The sequence below is a fragment of the Sparus aurata genome, chromosome 11 (genome assembly GCF_900880675.1).
Source record: "Sparus aurata chromosome 11, fSpaAur1.1, whole genome shotgun sequence".
Classification (NCBI taxonomy): domain Eukaryota; kingdom Metazoa; phylum Chordata; class Actinopteri; order Spariformes; family Sparidae; genus Sparus; species Sparus aurata.
The window spans coordinates 10,073,273-10,091,884 of record NC_044197.1 but is presented as its reverse complement, the minus strand read 5'-3'; the positions used below and the strand labels follow the sequence as shown (position 1 = coordinate 10,091,884).

At 43.5% G+C, this 18,612-nt stretch overlaps 2 protein-coding genes across 3 annotated transcripts; one reads left to right on the top strand and one right to left on the bottom strand.

Moving 5' to 3' along the window:
* The first annotated feature begins 252 nt into the window (after window positions 1-252).
* Window positions 253-15,391, top strand: arhgap45b (Rho GTPase activating protein 45b). Of its 2 annotated transcripts, none has more exons than XM_030434119.1 (24): window positions 253-828; window positions 1,899-2,145; window positions 3,236-3,418; window positions 5,621-5,764; window positions 5,886-5,970; window positions 7,980-8,052; window positions 8,227-8,296; window positions 8,781-8,912; window positions 9,117-9,178; window positions 9,273-9,383; window positions 9,506-9,586; window positions 9,682-9,849; window positions 10,036-10,173; window positions 10,286-10,482; window positions 11,294-11,415; window positions 11,617-11,703; window positions 11,846-11,947; window positions 12,054-12,217; window positions 12,308-12,496; window positions 12,577-12,714; window positions 12,845-13,116; window positions 13,228-13,465; window positions 14,168-14,273; window positions 14,494-15,391. In XM_030434119.1, exons 1-24 carry the CDS (start codon window positions 547-549, stop codon window positions 14,937-14,939), a joined length of 3,837 nt encoding a protein of 1,278 aa, XP_030289979.1. In that variant the 5' UTR covers window positions 253-546; the 3' UTR covers window positions 14,940-15,391. The 2 variants fall into 2 exon arrangements, with proteins under 2 accessions (XP_030289979.1, XP_030289980.1); XM_030434120.1 differs by lacking the exon at window positions 253-828 and adding an exon at window positions 909-1,393.
* Window positions 15,392-15,773: 382 nt separating this feature from the next.
* Window positions 15,774-18,602, bottom strand: polr2eb (RNA polymerase II, I and III subunit E, b). Its single transcript, XM_030433465.1, has 8 exons — window positions 18,388-18,602; window positions 17,588-17,762; window positions 17,290-17,405; window positions 17,058-17,138; window positions 16,889-16,947; window positions 16,613-16,691; window positions 16,174-16,246; window positions 15,774-15,932 (listed from the first exon to the last, which is right to left on the bottom strand). Exons 1-7 carry the CDS (start codon window positions 18,442-18,444, stop codon window positions 16,181-16,183), a joined length of 633 nt encoding a protein of 210 aa, XP_030289325.1. The 5' UTR covers window positions 18,445-18,602; the 3' UTR covers window positions 15,774-15,932; window positions 16,174-16,180.
* Between the last annotated feature and the right edge of the window lie 10 nt (window positions 18,603-18,612).

The following is an 18,612-nucleotide window of genomic DNA, read 5'->3' as shown; positions in this document are numbered from 1 at the left end:
AGCTGAGGTTGAACTTTAAAAGAGAAAAATAACAAACAACTTGGCCAAATTGTATGAAACACACATTAAAACAGCTAACATGATCCAAACGTGACGGTTAAACAACACAAGACGCACCAACAGCTGCGTGGTCTCCATGTTGTGTGTGTGCGGCGGCAGGTGCACGCGGAGGCGGGAGGTTGCCATGAAAAGCTTTAGGTCACATGTTGGAAAACGCACGTGCATCAGGACCTATTGATTACTGTGGACGTGAGCGTGGCGACGGTTTGTTTGTATACGCGTGGAGGCTGTAACTTTCCTCATTTCAGCCGAGTTTGGTCTCGTCAGAAAGTTTCAGTTTGAGTTTTGCGCGAGTGTAATTTAAGATAAAATTAATTAAATCTCCCCCAAAACTGTGTGAATAAGTGGCGTCTCACCCGCGTGTCCCTCCTCCTCCGCCCCCCTGGAGGAAATTGAGCGCACGCGCGCGCGGAGCGCAGCGGATGCCGGGAGCGCACAGTTTGCGGTGAGCTGTCTGTCTCTCTGTCAGTGAGCCTGCGCGGCTCGATGTGCGACAGCGGCAGGAGGAAGACAGATAGACACTCATCGTGGCTGAAGGTCGGCCTGGATGGCACCGAGCACCCGCTGCTGAGCGCGAGAGGCAGAGCACCCAAGTGGCGAGTCGGGGGGTGGGTGGGGGGGCTGTACGTGAAACTCAAAGAGGTCGGGATGGACGGCAAAGGCACCCTGAAGATGTTCACCAGGAAGAAACGGGAACTGATTAAGACGCCATCCATCTCGAAGAAGAGCCGAGCAGGAAGCCCCGGGCCGCAGAGCAGCGCCCAGTCTGTGAGTACATGCATCACTTCTGGTTTCTGCTGCTGAGTGTGTGTGTGAGTGTGAATGATCAGTCAGATGACCTTCGGCTGGAGGGGACAGGCTGCAGGAAGGGCTCTGGACAAGGGGGTCATTGTGTGTGTGTGTGTTTGTGCGTGCGTGTGTGTTTGTGTGTGCATGCGCATACATGTGCATGTGTGGGGACTACAACATCAGATAGAAGTCAGGGTGTGAAACTGATAGAAACTCCTCAGACGCTCATTATGATGCAGCGGTGTCACTCAGACTAATGTTCAGTTGTGTGCATCGCTGCTTGACTCATCTCCACCACTGAAGCTGTGGCAGGCCGAGGCATACGTGCGTGCGAGCGCTCTTGGATGATCACTTTGGAAAAGATGACCTGTGCCCAAAGTTAGAATATGGGGACGGAGCTGTAGGTGGAGGGAGCATGCTGAAACGTGGTAGCAAAAGTAGCTACAACCCTTACTCTACCAGTCAGAGAGTAAAGAAAGGCGAGTCGAAAGGCAAGGACAGGCTGGACATACTGCCCAACAAGCACAACGTATGGCTCAAGCAGGTAGGTTGGTGTGCCACAGACGGCAAACGTAAAGGGATGTTTTTCTGTGTCATCTTCGTGAAGTATTTGGACTCCTTGGTGTTTGTGATTAGGGCTCCTTAGATATGTCGGGCCCAGAACTATACGCTGAGTCAAAGATGAGATGCATCCGCCAGGCCAAAAAAGAAACTCCTTGTCTGTGACTTTTTATGTCCATTTGTAGGCAAAAGAAAAGGTTGTTTCCACTGCTGTAGATATCGCTTTTCTTTTACAAAATAGTAAATGTGTTTTCTGTTATTTCTAATCTACACTCTCTGCTCGGTTTGCCACGCCCGTCAACTGCTTGGAGTCAGGAAGTGTTACACAACTCGACACAGGATCTTGTGAAAGTCTTCATGTGTGTGTTTACTAACAACAGTGCTGCTGGGTTTCAGGCCACGAAGGCAAAGAGGACTCGTGCCGGCGCACTCGTGCCTCTGAAAAGTCGCATCATGTGATCGTCTTGACCTTTTCTCTCCTCTCTCAGCTGTCCATCCTGCAGGAGCAGCCTCGCAAAGATGCGGGCGACATCACCCTCTCCTCTTCGCCCATCTCATCCTCCTCTTCAACCCTCACCCCGAGCTCCGCCGGGCTTCAGGACCCGTCCCTGTCCTGCCCCGGCACCCCCAGCCCCCAGCACAGCAAGCTGGCGGCCATGCAAGGTGTGGGCTGTCCGTCTCCTGTGGCCACTCTGAAGAGGCCGACGGCACTGAGCCGACACGCCAGTGCTGCAGGTAACTGTTCATCACCTGTTGAGTTAATGGAATCTGCTCGAATATATTCCGGTCTGCTGTGCGCCACATCTGCGGTGAAACAGAAACGGAAAGCACAATCAGACTTGCTGCCGTCTGGCAAAAGATACACAAGTATCCGCCGTACCATCAGTCTACAGAGCGGCTTCTCTGATCAGGCTATGAGACTCCTGAGCTCTCTCTCAACACTCCACCCTAAAGAGTAGTTTGAGTTTTGAGGATCATAAGGAGACTATAACCTGCATTGTAACTAATGAATGTTTTCATGTGTGATTTTTATTTTGTTGTTGATTATTCTTTAGTCTTAAAACTGTCTGCGAGCAAAAGAGTCCCCATCACTGAAGCCGAGGCGATGTCTTTAAAATGGTTTGATTGGCTGTCCAACAGCCTCAAATTCAAAGATATCCAATTCACAATCATATAGAACAGAGAAAAGCAGGAAAACATCACATTTAAAGGAATACTTTGACACGCTAGTTCACTTTTTGGTAGAGAATTAGAGGATCAAAACCAGACTGTCTGTTAGCTTAGCCTAGCGAAAAAACTGACAACAGTTAAACTGGCTTGGCGAAAGCTTGAAAAAAAAAGCTCGCTTAAAGCTCACTAACCTACACGTTATATCTGGATTTGTTATTTTAATTGTACAGAAAGTGAAGCGTAACTCAAAAGTTAAGTTTTAGAGCGGGTGACGTGCTCGACTGTTTCTTGATTGGAGGCAGTTGTGAGGCAATCAACAGACTTCAGGAAGTTATGGGTTCGGATTAAGAAACAGTCGAGCACATAACCCCCATCAAACTGCAACTTGTTGATTTCACACACTTTTAAACAAGCATGATATAAAGTGTTCATCAGTACACTTTAGAGATGCTGGTCGGCCGATTTTGTTATTTTTGGACAGACCCACCTCTAGTTGTTTCCAGTCTTTGTGCTATGCTAAGTTAAGGCTGCATCCTTATACAATATTTAACTGACAGATATGAGAGGCTGGATAATAACTCGGGGCCAAGAACCGGTAGTGTATTTCTATCACTTCATGACTTTAACACTTAATTTGCTCCCTGTGTCTCTTCAGGATTCCCGCTCCAGTCGTGGGTGTTCACTAAAGGCCAGGGGAAAGGGGCTCTGACCCCAACTCCTCCGCCTGAAGGTCCAGAGAGCACAGCCATCGAGGTGGAGGACATCCCGGCCCTGCTGAGGGACGTGGCTCGCTTCGCCGAGGCCGTTGAGAAACTGAAGGATGTGGTGCTGGCTGAAGGTAAATGCACTGACAGATTTAGCTTCGTGTCGAGTTCTTCTTTTGATTACAAGTCAGGGGAACGTGATTGAGGACATGTTTGCTCGACATGACACATAAATAATGATTGTTTACACCACTGTGGGAACAAAACGCTTCCCTGTGTGTGTAGCCAGTTATGATTCTCATCACTGTGTTGTGTACATGAGTTGGTTTGCAGACAGACTAATACAGTTTGGTTGGGTCCTCCTTCCCTTTGCCTCACACGCTCCAGTCCATTTTTACTTGTGTGAAGCGGATGCGAGGCATCCACATAAGTCAACCTTGCATCAGTCCTGTTCTCAGGCACATGTGCGTTATGTGTCAGAGGGTTGATTTGGGGGAGGGGAAAAGGGCGGAGCAACGTTGCACCAGCATGCTAACAAGTGGCTGTGAGCGTCCTCTCTCTCCAAATGAAAGGCTGCGTTTCCGCTGCGCCCACAGAGTCGACCGCACTCTTGTCTCCAGCAGGAAGCCAGCTTCTTGTTTACTGCAGCCTCACACACACTCTTCCCCTCTTGCGCGATGCAGCGAGGCCTAAAATGGTAGAACACCTGTACGTGGAGTGAGCTCCACCCCTTCAGAGATGATCTCACCTAAACAAACAGACCAAAAAAGGACAGGTGTCTCAGCAAGTCATTAAAGTGTGTTTCTAATGAGAGGTTTGTGCGTCTCCTGTAATCTGTCTCTGTTCCGACATGTTCTCCACCCAGATTGAGCGCTTTAAACAGGAAGCCATGATGGATAGTGTCTGACAGAACGGCCTCGTCCACACTTCCTCCCGCGATAGGCCGGCTGCAGCGGCGTGACGGAACGCGTCCTCTTCTCTATCGGCATTACAATCAGAGCTCCATCCGCGTCACGTCTGCTGATCCCCTCGTGGTGGCCACGTCCTGTTGTATTTTCTTAACATCAAACATTTTCATACAGTCAATGATTTGTTTTCACGAGCCACAGAAAGCAGATGTAGCACAGCACCCGAATTAGTTTCTAATCTTGCAAAACAATAGCAAAGACCACATCCTCTCTGGCACAAAGATCAGGTCACTCAGTTCTTATTGTCTGCTGCTGCTGCTGCCGCGACACTCTCAGACAGAACGTGGGAGGACGGAGGATCGGCTGCCCTGTGCCCTCCTCCCTCCTCCCTGAGTGAGCTGCGTCGTTTGGAAAAATGATACACACAAGTTGCGACATTAGACTGTTAAAGTGAACGAAACCTGTGTGTGTGTGTGTGTGTGTGTGTGTGTGTGTGTGTGTGTGTGTGTGTGTGTGTGTGTGTGTGTGTGTGTGTGTGTGTGTGTGTGTGTGTGTGTGTGTGTGTGTGTGTGTGTGTGTGAGGGCGAAATGAGGATGCAGGCAGCAGATGTGTCACTGCTGACCTCAAAGCAGACGAGCTGACACTGTGAACCTCGACCCAACCTGTCTGACACTGACTACCCCCCATGATCTCTGTCCTGTCTGCCACACTTAAAGGAATAGTTCTGCAATTTTTTGGGAGATGGGCTAGTGAAGAGTGTTGGATGAGAAGGTCAATACCGACTGTCACATAGAGCTTCAATGATTGGTAGATTACTCGATTTTTGATTTAATAGAAAATCAATGGCCAGCTATTTTGGTAATTTATTATTTCAGTAATTTCTTTTGATTTTTTTAAAATTCGAAATGAGAATCGTTTAGGTTTTAAACTGTTGGTGGGACAAAAGAAACTGTCTGAAGTTGTCACTTTAGAGCAATTTTCAGATTTTTTGGAGCATTTTTTTTTAAAAATCGATAATGAAAGCAAATAGCTGCAGCCTCTCTCTCATATCTATACTGTACTTTTTTTTTTTTTTTAGCAAGAGCCTGTGGTTGCTTAGCTTAGCTTAGCTTTGCATAAAGACTAGAAATGAGGGAAAACGGTTAGCTTTATCTGTCTGATGATCATAAAATCCGCCCAGTGATTGGTTGCCTACCTGAAACAAGCTGGAAACAAATGATATCAAATGGTTTCCAGACAAATTTTTATCAGTTTAAACAAGAACAGTACAAATAAAAGGTATCGCCAACTTTTTAGTTAATTGATTAATTGGTTTAAGAAAAGTTTTCAAGCCAAAAGAACAGTGAAAATGATCTGATTCTAACTTCTTTAATATTTGATATTTTCTGGTTTATTTTCTCCTATATGACTCCTTCCCTCTTGTCCAGGCAAGAAGGAGAGTCAGCGGCCGGTGGCTCACGAGTGTTTGGGGGAGGTCCTGCGGGTGCTGCGTCAGGTCATCAACACCTATCCTCTGCTCAACACGGTGGAGATCCTCACCGCTGCTGGCAAGCTCATATCCAAGGTCAAAGGTCAGTGAGTTATGTGGAGGAACTTTCAGCAACATACAATTTAATCCTTCATTGGTAATTCTGTTTATTTTACGTATACAGGTGTGTATGTATAAACACAAGCATGTTTGTGATTTTTCAGGTTTCCACTATGAGGCGTGTAACGAGGCAGATAAAATGGACTTTGAGAAAGCGATTGAAACCATCGCAGTGGCTTTTAGCAGCAAGTGAGTATCTGGGACACCTTTAAAATATTATCAAATTACAACCTGTTAATCTTTTAAAGTAATCCTGTGGTAATTACTGCTGGTGTCGTTATAGCTACAAATGTAGTTTTAATGGGATTTAAGGTCCACTGTAGCTATAATGGAGTCAAAGCAGTTGTCACCTCTTTTACAGACAGAGGAATCGGGTTGTGAGTGTGTGAATTAATGTGTGTAAAGTTGTCTGTTGTTGGGAATTGGAGAGAGAAGTGCAGCGGTGGTGACACATTTGCATGAGGCAGAGCTGAAAACAGGAAGTGGGTTTTTTTTCTTCTACCGTATGACACAAAACCAAATCTTGAAAAACTTGCTGTCAACTACCTGGCTGCCAAAATGAACAGATTGTTACAAATCAGGGAGGCTTTAAATTTAGGAGAAAGTTTCTGTTTGATTTGAGACGCTTGAGGAACAGAAACCAAACAAAAATATTAAGTATGTCAACTCTAAGTTAATTAAATCAGTTTTTCCAAAATTAAAGTTTTTTTTCTTAATCTCTAAGAGTAATAAAGAGATTAAATGTGAAGCAAGTGTAGAGAAATGTGTCAGTAAAGTGTAACTGAAGTATATTGCACCAACAGTGTATCACATGCTAGTCTGTGCCGTTTCAGGGTTTAGACAGCTGTCACAGAGCTTGAGGAGGAAGTGAGCTGGCAGAGACAGTTGAGATCTGCCTGATGAGTCTGTTTCCTCATTCTCTCCTCCCCTCTTCCTCTGTTTGACTCCTTTTCTGGCGTGAACAGAAAAGTAGCAAGATGGAGGTGCCACTTGTTTTTGTCAAGCTTCAATTTTAGTTAACGAGTGACATATTTAATCAAAATGAGAGCTTTGATAAAAAATGATTATTTTTACATTACAGCTTGCTTATAACAAGGTAATGGGTTGCTATTAAGGAGGTGATATATAATACCATGTAAATAACAAATTAACAATTGTGTAATATCAGACCGATATTTATATACCAGGGTCATACGAGGCCAAATATTAATAGTAATGTTCGTGAAACAAGTGTTTTTCAAGTTGTATTATTGTTGGCACCTCTGTTGCAAAGATGAAACGTTTCAGTTTTTTCTCAAAGTTGCTAAAAACAATAACAACACAGGACAACTGGATGTGATCGGTGGCAGACACATTTGTATTGTGATTGCAAACAAGTCCAAACGCTGATGGTTTCATTATTCCATATCATTACATTGTGCAATCCACATTTACTTCAAAATGATACGTTATAGCAAAAGACTAGTCTCTTGCCGGTTTAAGATGCAGGGTTCGTACGGGTGCTTGAAATCCTTGAAAGTACTTGAATTTCAATGTTGTGTTTTCAAGGTCTGAAAAGTGCTTGGATTTTAGTTTAAGTGCTTGAAAGTGCTTGACATTATAACTCTGTGTCTTTCTCAAAATTGGGATCAGACTGGATAATTAATTTCTGAAGTTTTTGCCATTATGAAACATAATTTTAGATGTTTACAGCACAATACAATGTACATTATTGTGATAAAAAGTGAAGAAAAAATAATGAGTTTATATATTCCTGTAGAAAAGTATTTTACCCCAGCAATAAGGTGCTGGAAAATCTTTAAAATTACCCTTAAAAGTGCTTGAAAAGTGCTTGAATTTGACCTTGAAAAATGTGTACGAACCCTGAAGATGACGACTAGGCAAAGATATTTAGATATGTTAATATTTTGGTAACAAAAAAGATATATAAAAAGTTTATTAAAATGGTATAATGAGGTATTAATCTGTTAATAACGAGGTAATAAGGTTTGATTTCCCAGTGTTACAGGCGTCTATCAGTGTCAAAATCACATGAAAATTCTTGGAGGTCAAAATCACATGAAAATTCTTGGAGGTCAAAATTGATAATTACCATATTAATAGCTGATATGAAACCTCCATTATGTTGCCGTGTTCTCCAAATAATACTTGTTTCATATTTTCACATGTTGCGGTGTCTTTGTTGTGTTTCTCCACAGTGTGTCTGAACTGCTGATGGGAGAGGTGGACAGCAGCACGTTGCTCTCACTGCTGCCTACTGAGAAGAGCAGGGTGAGTTCATCACAGACGGACAGAAACTACATAGAATCTAACATCACTGTACATAAAGTCCCCCCCCCCCCCCCCCCCCCTTGTATTCCACTGAAGGAGGAAAAAGAAACTCCCTCTGTAATGACAAGCATTGATCTTTGTTTGTCAGTAATGAATCATCTTTGTCCTCTGTAGTCGATGGAGAACTTGTACACCGCGACGGGCTCGGACGGGGGAGCGTTCAGGAGCAATCTGCAGGACATGGGTAGGCAAACAGCTGCTCACCTGCTCACTCACACTCCTGCTTGAGTTGTTTCTTGTTTCGGTCCCTCAGCGCTGACATTTGTGATACTTCTGTGCTTCCTGTCGATGCACTCTCGTTTTGTCTTGTCAAAAAGCTACTTTTTCCATCATATTTTCATTTACATTAGAAAGTAGTAATCCAGGACACAAGTGACAGCTGCTGGGTTTGACGACTTGGTGCCAGCTGCAGAAACTCTGTCTATATCTAAGCAAACCAGGAAAATAGACAACTGTATTGGAAATTACTTTATTAACAGCAGTGACAAAATACACCAAAATAAAACACAGGATGTTTTGAGATTATCGCTACAGCTCTGAATCTTCACACTTCGACTGCAAACATTCGCCTCTCACAAATCGTATCTGGGAATAACAGTTTATGTTGCTGTGGCAACAATTGGTGCTTGTTCCTGTGCAGTGACCCGTGTTTGTGTGTTGACGTGCAGGCAGAGTTGAGGAAGTGGATGTGATCCTCCAGCGCAGCGAGGGAGGGGTGGACTCGGCTCTGCTCTATGCCAAAACCATTTCCAAGTACATGAAGGACCTGATGACCTACGTGGAGAAGAGAACCTCACTGGGTGAGTGGGAGCACCGAAGGATTGGTCTGTCCGAGGAGTAATCGAGTTGTCAATCAGCAGAAATCAAGTTGATAAGAATGTTACTTGTGCACTAAAATAAGACTTGATTACGGATTAAAAAATGTGAAGATTTGAATGAAACTTGCTAAACTTGAGTAAAATGTGATTAAGCTATTAATGATTAATTTTCTTTTATTACACCAGAGACTGAATTATCCAAAGGCCTCCAGAGATTATACCAGTCCTGCAAACACAGCATCACGCATGTAAACCTCTTTTTTTTCTTCTCCTCAATGGTTATAATGGTTTTTTTTCCGATATCAAACCTTATCTTTGTGCATTTGTTCTCGCTCCCTCCAGCCCCAAATGCCCCTCTACTCCATCTACTCTCTGGCTCTGGAGCAGGACCAGGAGCAGAGCATTGGACTGCAGCAGGCCACCACCACCCTGCACACCCAGACCTTCATCCAGGTAAACTTCACTGAGATTAGCTGCAATATGAATTCAGTGTTGGGGAGTAGTGAACTCGCATGTAAGAAGTTCAACTACTGAAACAGTTCGGGGCCATAAAATGTGTGCATGTGTGTCTGCAGCCTCTTATGCAGCGTCGACAGGAGCACGAAAAGAGACGTAAGGAGATCAAGGAACACTGGTTTCGAGCGAAGAGAAAACTGGTACGTTGTCTTATTATGTATATGTGACACCACACACTTAAAAGAGTCGACCGTTTCTTTCCAGTAGAGCTAAGGAATTAATTCTCTTTGTGTAGCTTGAGTGTGAGGTGAACCTACGCAAAGCCAAGCAAGCCTTCATGGTCCGCTGCGAGGAGTACGACAAGGCCAAAACGGCAGCGTGCAGAGCTGAGGAGGAAGGAGGAGGATCTACAGCAAAGTCTGTGGAGAAGAAGAAACGATTAGAAGAGGAAGCTCGCAACAAGGTTCTTATCCTTAACTGTTTTTTTCATCTGTTGTTTCAGCACTTTATCACCGTGATGTGTGGTTACGTGGCACTGAAATTTCATTTATCTGGCTGTCCCTTAATCACACTTGACACTTTATATCTCTGTACTGATCTGATAGATTAAAACAGAACACAGGAGGTTAATTTAAATTTGTGTGGGCAGGCAGACGAGGCGGAGGCCACCTACAAGACATGTATAGCAGACGCCACCACTCAGCAGCTGGAGCTGGAGCACACAAAGGTCACAGTGCTGAGACAGCTGCAGGACGTCATCAAACAGAGCGACCAGACCCTCCGCTCGGTCAGAACACACACACACACACACATACACAAACCTGTCGTAGACCTTATTGCAAAGGTAGCAAACATAAGCTCATCCATGACACTTTATGTTGTATTACTTCCTCCATCAGGCAACCATCTCATACTACCAGCTCATGCACATGCAGACGGTGGCCCTGCCGGTCCACTACCAGACTCTGTGTGAGAGCAGTAAGCTGTATGATCCAGGACAGCAGTACGCTGCCCACGTGCGAGACCTGCAGCTACCAGAGCAGCCGAATGTTCACTACACATTTGAGAGCTACTGTCCCTCCAGTTCATCGTCACAGTAAGAGCTTCAGTCAGAGCGACTATTATCTAGGTTTTGAATCGAAACCTTAAAGAAAAAGTTCAATATTTTGAAATGCATGTATTTCCCTTCTTGCCGAGGGTTAGATGAAATGATTCATGCCCCTCTTACTATATATCCGTACACTATAAATAAAGCTACAGTCAGTGGCTCGTTGGCTTAGCTTGGCACAAAGACTGGAAACAGAAGGGAAACCTAAGCTATCTCTGTCGAAAAGGTATCAAAATCCCCAGCTATAAAAGTTATAAATGTAAACATGTTTTATCGACAACAGTGTCTCTGGAGTGTCTCAGCTGGTTGCCTGGCAACCCAACAAAAGGACAACAAATGTATTTTGCCGGCCAATTATTAGTTTAACACATATTCCCCATTAAATCAAAACCTGTTGTTTCTGCACTTTAATAGAGTAAACAAACAAGACATAACATGTTAAGTAGGGAGCTCTAGAGGTGTTGGTTGGCAGATGTAAGCCATGTTTCCGTCCATAGGAAGTTTCCACCACAGGGATATGGTACTAAAATAATATCCAGGGACATTATGCTGCTTTCCAAAAGTACAGCAACTTGGGGGTTGGGGCTTGCAGTGGGGAATATTTCTGATTGGTCGAGTACTTGCAGGATTTTTAGGAAGAGCTTTTTGTTCAGTTCAGATGTATTGAGGTTGGTGTTTCTCCACCAGCTGCGACAGATTTAGCTAACAAACACAGATGGGTATCAATCTTATCCAACTCTTGGTAAAAATATATGTATATAAAATAAATAAATGTGTTTATAATTCCACTTTGTTGCAGCCATGGCCACAGACCAAGGAATGACAGTTTCAACACAGAGCCGACGAGCCACACAGACAGTCCTGCCAGCAGTGTGGACACAGCAGCTGGAGACAACAGAGAAACTGAGATTCAACGCAAGAGTAAGTGACTCCTGCTGCTGCTCCGGGTGTTAGGATAGACGTATCAATTATGATTATCTGTATAAAACAACAAGTCATTTTAGCCAGATTTCCTTTTAGATTGGTTACTTAAAACCATCAAAACTTGGCTAAATAGCCATTAAACCCATTATCCTCCTTGTACTGACTATTCTTATATTCTTGTTCCCTTGCTGTCCTCAGGGCAGGGCCACAAGTCATGGGGTTCAACAGTGAGCGATGACAGTGTTGGAGGTGAGGGAGGCCTGGAGTCTCCTACTGCCAGCACAAGTGAGTATATATGTTTTGTTCTTGGTGTAGAAGATTCATAGAAGCATATCTCATTTGTGTTTTGTCCCTTGGTCACTTAAAGAGCAAGCGTGAGTTTTTTTAGTACTCAAGAGCGCAGATTAAAACCATATGTAAATCCCAGGTGACATCAGTAAGATTGCTCGGACGGCGTCCACTGGAACAATGTCGTCCAATGAGGATGCAGACGAGAAAGATGGCAATGTGTCGTCATTTGAAAGTCAAAGTAAGATTTCAGATTTTCCTCCATTCTGTCGTGTTTGTACAAATGTATTGTTGTTGTATTAGATTTCTGGAGAGTGTGTGTGTGTGACATGGGTCTTTGTCTTCAGATATCAACGGCATGGATCCTGATGTGGTGGTGTCCACGAGACCTTTCCGTAACATTGGCTTGTCTAAGGCGGCGCAGACCCACCGACTGAGGAAGCTACGGACTCCTGCGAAGTGCCGCGAGTGTGACAGCTACGTTTACTTCCAGGGGGCTGAGTGTGAGGAGGTGAGAGGTCCTGCGGAATACAGATGTGCGGCTTGTGAAGCATCTTACTGATGATTAGACCGGGTTCAACACCTTCTTCTATGTTCTCAGTGTTTCCTGGCGTGTCACAAACGCTGTCTGGAGACTCTGGCCATCCAGTGCGGCCATAAGAAGCTGCAGGGCCGTCTGCAGCTGTTTGGCAGGGAGTTCACTCAGGTGGCCAGCTGTGCCAGTGACGGCATCCCCTTCATCATCACCAAGTGCATCTCTGAGATAGAGAGACGGGCGCTCAAGATGAAGGTGAGAAAGCGAATTTCAAAGTAAGTGTTGGATATCTGAATCTGACAGAAGTATTTAAAGTGCGTGCTTCCTCCTCGCAGGGCATCTACAGGGTGAACGGGGTGAAGACTCGCGTGGAGAAGCTTTGTCAGGCCTTTGAGAACGGCAAGGAGCTAGTAGAGCTGTCCCAGTGTTCACCGCATGACATTAGCAACGTCCTCAAGCTCTACCTGAGACAGGTACACATACAAGCCAGCACGTGCAAGAGTACAACCCGGCATGCTTAAGTGATTCATGGAATGAAAATGCTTGTTCCTCCATGTGTCCTTGCTTAATGCCCTCTTCTTTTCCTGTCTCTGTCACCCTCAGCTGCCAGAGCCCATAATGCCGTTCCGCCTGTACAACAACCTGATGGGTTTGGCCAAGGAGAGTCTACAGAGTGAAGCAGAAACTCCAGAAGGTGAGGAGGCCGAGTCGAACAGCACTATACCGGGAGTGGGCAAGAACCCGGAGCTGGTGGATATGGGCCCTGACACTGACCCAGAGATCCTGGTCCTGGTGGACAAGCTGAAGGAGCTTCTGAAAGACCTGCCCAAGGCGAACATCGCTACGCTGCGATACATCGTTCGCCACCTCCGGAGGTCAGTATTTAAATACATTTAAAAAAAACATCAGGAAAACAAAATACCATGCTCTTTGTTAACTAATTTATTTATTCATTCTTCATCATTTATTCATCTTCATGCTGCCAGGATTGCAGAGCTCGAGGACGATAACAAGATGAGTCCCAGTAACTTGGGAATTGTGTTTGGTCCCTCCCTGATGCGTCCCCGTCCGACCGGGGCCACGATATCCCTGTCCTCTCTGGTTGATTACCCCCACCAGGCCCGCATCGTGGAGGCTCTTATCGTCTTCTATTCATCCATCTTCCAGTCCAAAACCTCTCAGACCCACAAAACCAGCCGCTCTGCTTCCACCTCCACTCAGCAGGTAGGATTTCACAGGATTTTTCTCTGATTATGTATTTGTGTAGTTTATTGCCCCCTTGTAGTAAACTGTGGGGCACTTTTTACATAAAATATGAAGGCAATACATGAATGGACAATGTTTCTGTAGATTTCTGACACCAAACGTGAATATGGGCTTGTTTCTCATTTGCATTGCAGCATAACATATCAGGAGTATATTTGAATTCCAGCATTTTCCTAACCTTGAAAACTCAGTTTAATCGAAGCACTTTCCAAACTTTCCAGCCTATGTACAAACCGATTAAAATTTCTCCTTCAACCGTTCTTTTTTTTATGTGTAGGATTTATGACCAATATGGTCATTAGCAACTGTTGGCAGGCAAACATGCCAAATCAAGATGGTAAACAAAGTGGAGGAGTGAACTTTAAAGACCCTTAGGAGTCCTTTAGCAAATGTTAGTTCACCACAGAGAAGTGGCAGCCTGTTGTTACTGAAAGAACAATGGTCTTACAGAGAAGCTGCCAATGATTAATAAGCATGGACGAAACGGGTGTAACTCAAGAAGAGGTAAACAGAAAAACAGAAGTGGTAAAATGTCGGCAAATCCATTTCCTCATCCAGAGTTTGGACCTACAAACCACTCTTCCCTCCTGACTTGCATGTTTGTTTGCAGAAGCCAAAAACCTCTTACATAAATCTCTTGTCTGCCCCCTGCTGGTACAGAGCAGTATTGCGGATGATAAGGTGGAGAGCTCTGCTGATGGAGAGGACGATGGAGGCAGAGAGGAGCAGAATAAACCAGAGTCCGATAAGATGGAGGAGGGATGTGGTAAGTTGTATAAAACGTTGGTTATCTCATACTGATATGAATGTAAATGAACTAACTTCCCTTAAATCATGCAAAGTTCCCTCATGTTATTGTAGTTTTCATTGAGTTCATGCCATTTTAAAGTTAAGCATAATACACATTTGTAACTTCTAAAAGTTGTAAAATGTAACGTAAAATTGTCTATCCATGTGTAACCACTGGCCTCTTTGTCTCCATTCAGGGAGCTCTTTGGGCTCTCTGGGGTCCAGCGAACAGCTTCCCGACTCTGATTCCGAGGTGGACGAGAGCAGCCAGAGGCACTCCTGCAGCCTGCAGAAGCAGGAGAGCGAGGTGAGCATGGATGACGACCAGTTTAGCAACAGGGACAGTCTGGACCTATCCAGCCAGTCTGTAACCCACACCGACCCGGAACAAGAGGCCGACCAGGACCCTGACGACCCAGAGGGAGCGGAGCCCCCTGCACTGCCAGACAGCGGACCACCAGATGACGAGACCGGGGCAGAGGAGGAGCTGAGTGCCTCTTTGGCTGAGCTAAATGTGAACCAGTCCAACAACAACTACCCCTGTTCCCCCGTACTGAGCCTGTCAGGGCATCCACTCACACGTCTGTGTGGAAAGAAATTACCCCTGACCAGAAACAGGGACAGTGAGCCAGAGTTCGTCTGATATTATCAAAATCTGGGTGAGTCAGGTTTTAGTTAAGTGGCAGGATTCTGGTTTTTAGACCTTTTTTTTTTTTTTTTTAAATCCAGCCAAAACCGAGAAGATTTATAGTGTTGTCTACATCAGGGTCATATTTAATGTTTTTAACCTGCTCGCTTACTGCTGTTTGATGCAATTACTCCTGTCATTTCAAGAGGTTATGATTTAAAAATGTATTTTTGTGCCAGTTTGTATTTTACTCAATACTCTTACAAGCTTATGGAAAGGTGGGTAGCTAGTCACATGAGAATGTGCAAAATGTCCAAGCGAATTCCTTTTAAAGTGCTGCTGGTTTTATTTCAGCACTAAAATAATAAAAAAAATAAAAAAAATATTTAGCAGTTTCATATAAATGTTGCCTGTATTGCCTTGATATGGATGTTTGGTCTATTTTAATAAACATTTTATTTTAAAAACTTGTCTGAGTGTTGTTACTACCACTAATCTAATGGGGAACAGTTGACATAGAATGAGTGCAGTTACAACCCCTGATGAGAATTCTCAGTGATGTATTACTCTTCTGTGGTACTAGGGAGGGCAGTAGAGGAACAATTATTAGAATGGGAGGTACTGTTTGACTCGTAAAACAACCAGACTAGTTGTAAAAGCTTGAGTCTACAGCAGCTGCGGCATGGCTTTCAAAAGGAAAAAGAAGGTAGGCATCTAAAGCCATTACAACATTATTTCAATAGAATTATGAAACAAAATTGTCTTGATTTAAGTTAAAACATTGTTTTTTTTAACTATACATACATAGTGCAAATATGTGAGCTGAAATCAACTTGACAGAATCAGTAATTACATTTTATAATGTTTATTTTACTAAATCTGTAATTACAAAAAACAATTTAAACAACACAAGTCAAAAGCAGATGGTAATCCATGAATGAGTGATGAAAGGTGTAACGTCTTCAGTTTTCTTCACTAGTCCTTCTAGATGTTGATCCAGAGGAACATCTAGAAAATAAAACGTACAGAGTATTTTTTATCTAAAGAGGACCCATTCATGGTCTATGCACACATTTTAGCTGACTGGTATTACATGATCCATGAACTCTGACATCTTTGCATTTTAATGCTACACACAATAAAACAAATAAAAACACTATTGAAAACTGACAGCGTTTAAAGATTCTATGAGCCAGCTGAATTTTAGTCCACGGGACTATCTGGACAGATGTTTTAAAAACACACTAACCTGTCTGTCACTGCACCAGTCTGTATGTGATGTACCTCCCAGCTGTTTCACTCGGTCTGATGATCTTTACTACCTGGAGAAGTTCAAAAACAAAGCACAGACTTCTTTCAGCCTGGCAAACTGCCTGCAGTCCAGCCTCACTTTCAGTTTGAACATGAGATGCCTTTTTTGTGTGTTTGCATAGTGGCCATGGATTAAACAAATGTCAGCAGATATGAAATGTTATATGCAAATCATAACTTGTGTTTTATCATGCAACAAGGCAGTCATTAAAACAAGTACATCCTATTCATAGATATGACTTTGCATTTATCAAGTTATAAACGGGGGATCACACTTGTTTACCGAGAGCAATGTATTGAATCCGACATGAAATACACAGCAGCATGCAGCCATGTAATAATGATAATGTTTTGCAATAGTCTTCTACATGCGTTACCTGTCCTCTTTTCAAGCCAAAGTAGCGAGCCACAGGGTCGCCAGCCTGGATCCTCGGCAATTGACTTTCTTTTAATTTACTGAGGTAAAAATGTTAAGGGTGGATAAATGATTACAGCAGCTACAGTCCGAGTCTTTAGCTGAATCAACTAGTATTTAGTATTTTATTACAACTGGTTAGTACTCTGAAGATGACAAAGTGAATTTTCTGCAAGAAATCTGATTTAAGCATTCTCAAATTCAACAAGTTCAAACAGCGCTGTGTGTGTAAGGATACTATCTTGCCAGAAGTTCAGTCAACTCCTCTTTTGTCATAACAATGTGCTCTGGAACAAGCTGAAAGACAAATATAAAGAACAAAAATGTTAATTATATACCGGAAGCAAAGTCATTTTGAAATATGGTATCAAAGGGATTTAAATGCGGTGGAATGTTTTTTTGTGTACCTCATGCTCTGTGATGTTAATAAGCAGCTCCTGTTGTAGAAACTGTTCCAGTATGTATTTTGGTGCCATGTCGACTAAAGACTGTAAGGAGACATTCCCATAAATACTTATACAGAAAAAAGTCAATAACAACAAAATAGTTACAGTATAATGACAAGATATGTTCGGAAATCACACCTAATTATTACTGTGTTGGTTCTGTAAATAAATTCAATAATTATGCAATGTTTACCTGTTTGGCTGACGGTGTCATGCCCATCTGAACAACGATGATGGCTCGAGTGATGTTCTCCTCCTGCATCCTCTGACAGTACATCTTAATGGTCTTGATTCCTACTTTTGGCTCCTCTGAAAAAGACAAGAAAAAGATGGCTTATGTAATATCATAAGTTTGCATAGCCACACAGCTCATTATCTCTATTCACAATTTAAGAGTCAATACTGGCCGCATCTTTAGCTCCAAGACGATTTGTGTATTTTTCTAAAAGGAAAGCCAGTCATTTAGTTACTTATATAAGTTATGAGCCTACCAGGGAAGAAGACAAACATCTGGTCTGTGGGGTCATCGTTGTGCGCCACCAGCACAGTGAGGTCTGTGCGTCTGGGGCGACCCTCGCTGGGCTTGTCTCCAAACTGACTCTTGAACTCATCCAGAGTCTGATCCAACTCGTCCTGTGTCACCAGGTAGCCCCTGTCATGGCACAGCTGAGGGTGTAAAGCAGATATAGCCATATAAACAAGCTTGTACTCAGAGGAAAATAAGGTCCCCAAAACACTGTTTGAGGTTAGAAAGGTGTCAGGGTCCGCCAAATATAAACAAAGTAAAAGAGTATGAAACTGTGTCAGTTTGTTTATTCAGTCAAACAAATGAAGAGTTTATTTATTTAGTTTATTTAGGCATAAAAAAAAACAGTCAATTAAGATATTTCTCTTCTCATTATAATGTCATCGCCAAAACTACATAGTGAACCTTTAAAAGCTGATGCTTAGTCATTGTTTAGAGTCACAATCTCCCAGAATTGGGAACTACATCCTTAGTGTTTACCATCAGCTAACTGATCGCAGTGCTTCCTCAATTAAAAGACTCTTGTCCGGGAAACATGCTATCATAAAAAAGAACCGTCACAAGCGGAGTTTAAGTCAGGACCAGCTACTGCGAATAACTCTTGACAAAATCATCAGCTAAAAGCAAATAGCTTGTCCATACACAGCCAACATGCTGCCGACAAATTCAACAAACCCGAGAGTCCCCATCACCTCAGAGCGGAACTGCTGTTTAAGCTAAACTAAGCTACATGCTAAAAAAGAACAACAATCAAAACTAACGCACCTGCATGATGGTTTTGCGAATCTTCCATAGTCTGTATGTTTCCTCTTCGTCATCCATGGCGTCTCAGCTGTAACACTAGATTTATATTGAGTCTAAATTTCGTTTTGTTTTTTGGTCACTTTTTACTAGAAGGTTCGATCCTGTGGCTAACGAGGCGCACGTTCTTGTTAACCGACGCAGGCCGATGACGTAGCTGAGTGCAGTCAGTTGGTCTTGGCCCCGCCC

Excerpts from the sequence above, each read along its gene's own strand:
- arhgap45b (XM_030434119.1), top strand. The coding sequence starts at position 547 with ATGTGCGACAGCGGCAGGAGGAAGACAGATAGACACTCATCGTGGCTG. Across the intron at positions 8,297-8,780 it reads GAGCAATCTGCAGGACATGG|GCAGAGTTGAGGAAGTGGAT; the intron begins GTAGGCAAACAG and ends GTTGACGTGCAG. Across the intron at positions 9,384-9,505 it reads ACACCCAGACCTTCATCCAG|CCTCTTATGCAGCGTCGACA; the intron begins GTAAACTTCACT and ends GTGTGTCTGCAG.
- polr2eb (XM_030433465.1), bottom strand. The coding sequence starts at position 18,444 with ATGGATGACGAAGAGGAAACATACAGACTATGGAAGATTCGCAAAACC. Across the intron at positions 17,406-17,587 it reads GATGTTTGTCTTCTTCCCTG|AGGAGCCAAAAGTAGGAATC; the intron begins GTAGGCTCATAA and ends TGTCTTTTTCAG. Across the intron at positions 16,948-17,057 it reads TTAACATCACAGAGCATGAG|CTTGTTCCAGAGCACATTGT; the intron begins GTACACAAAAAA and ends TTTGTCTTTCAG.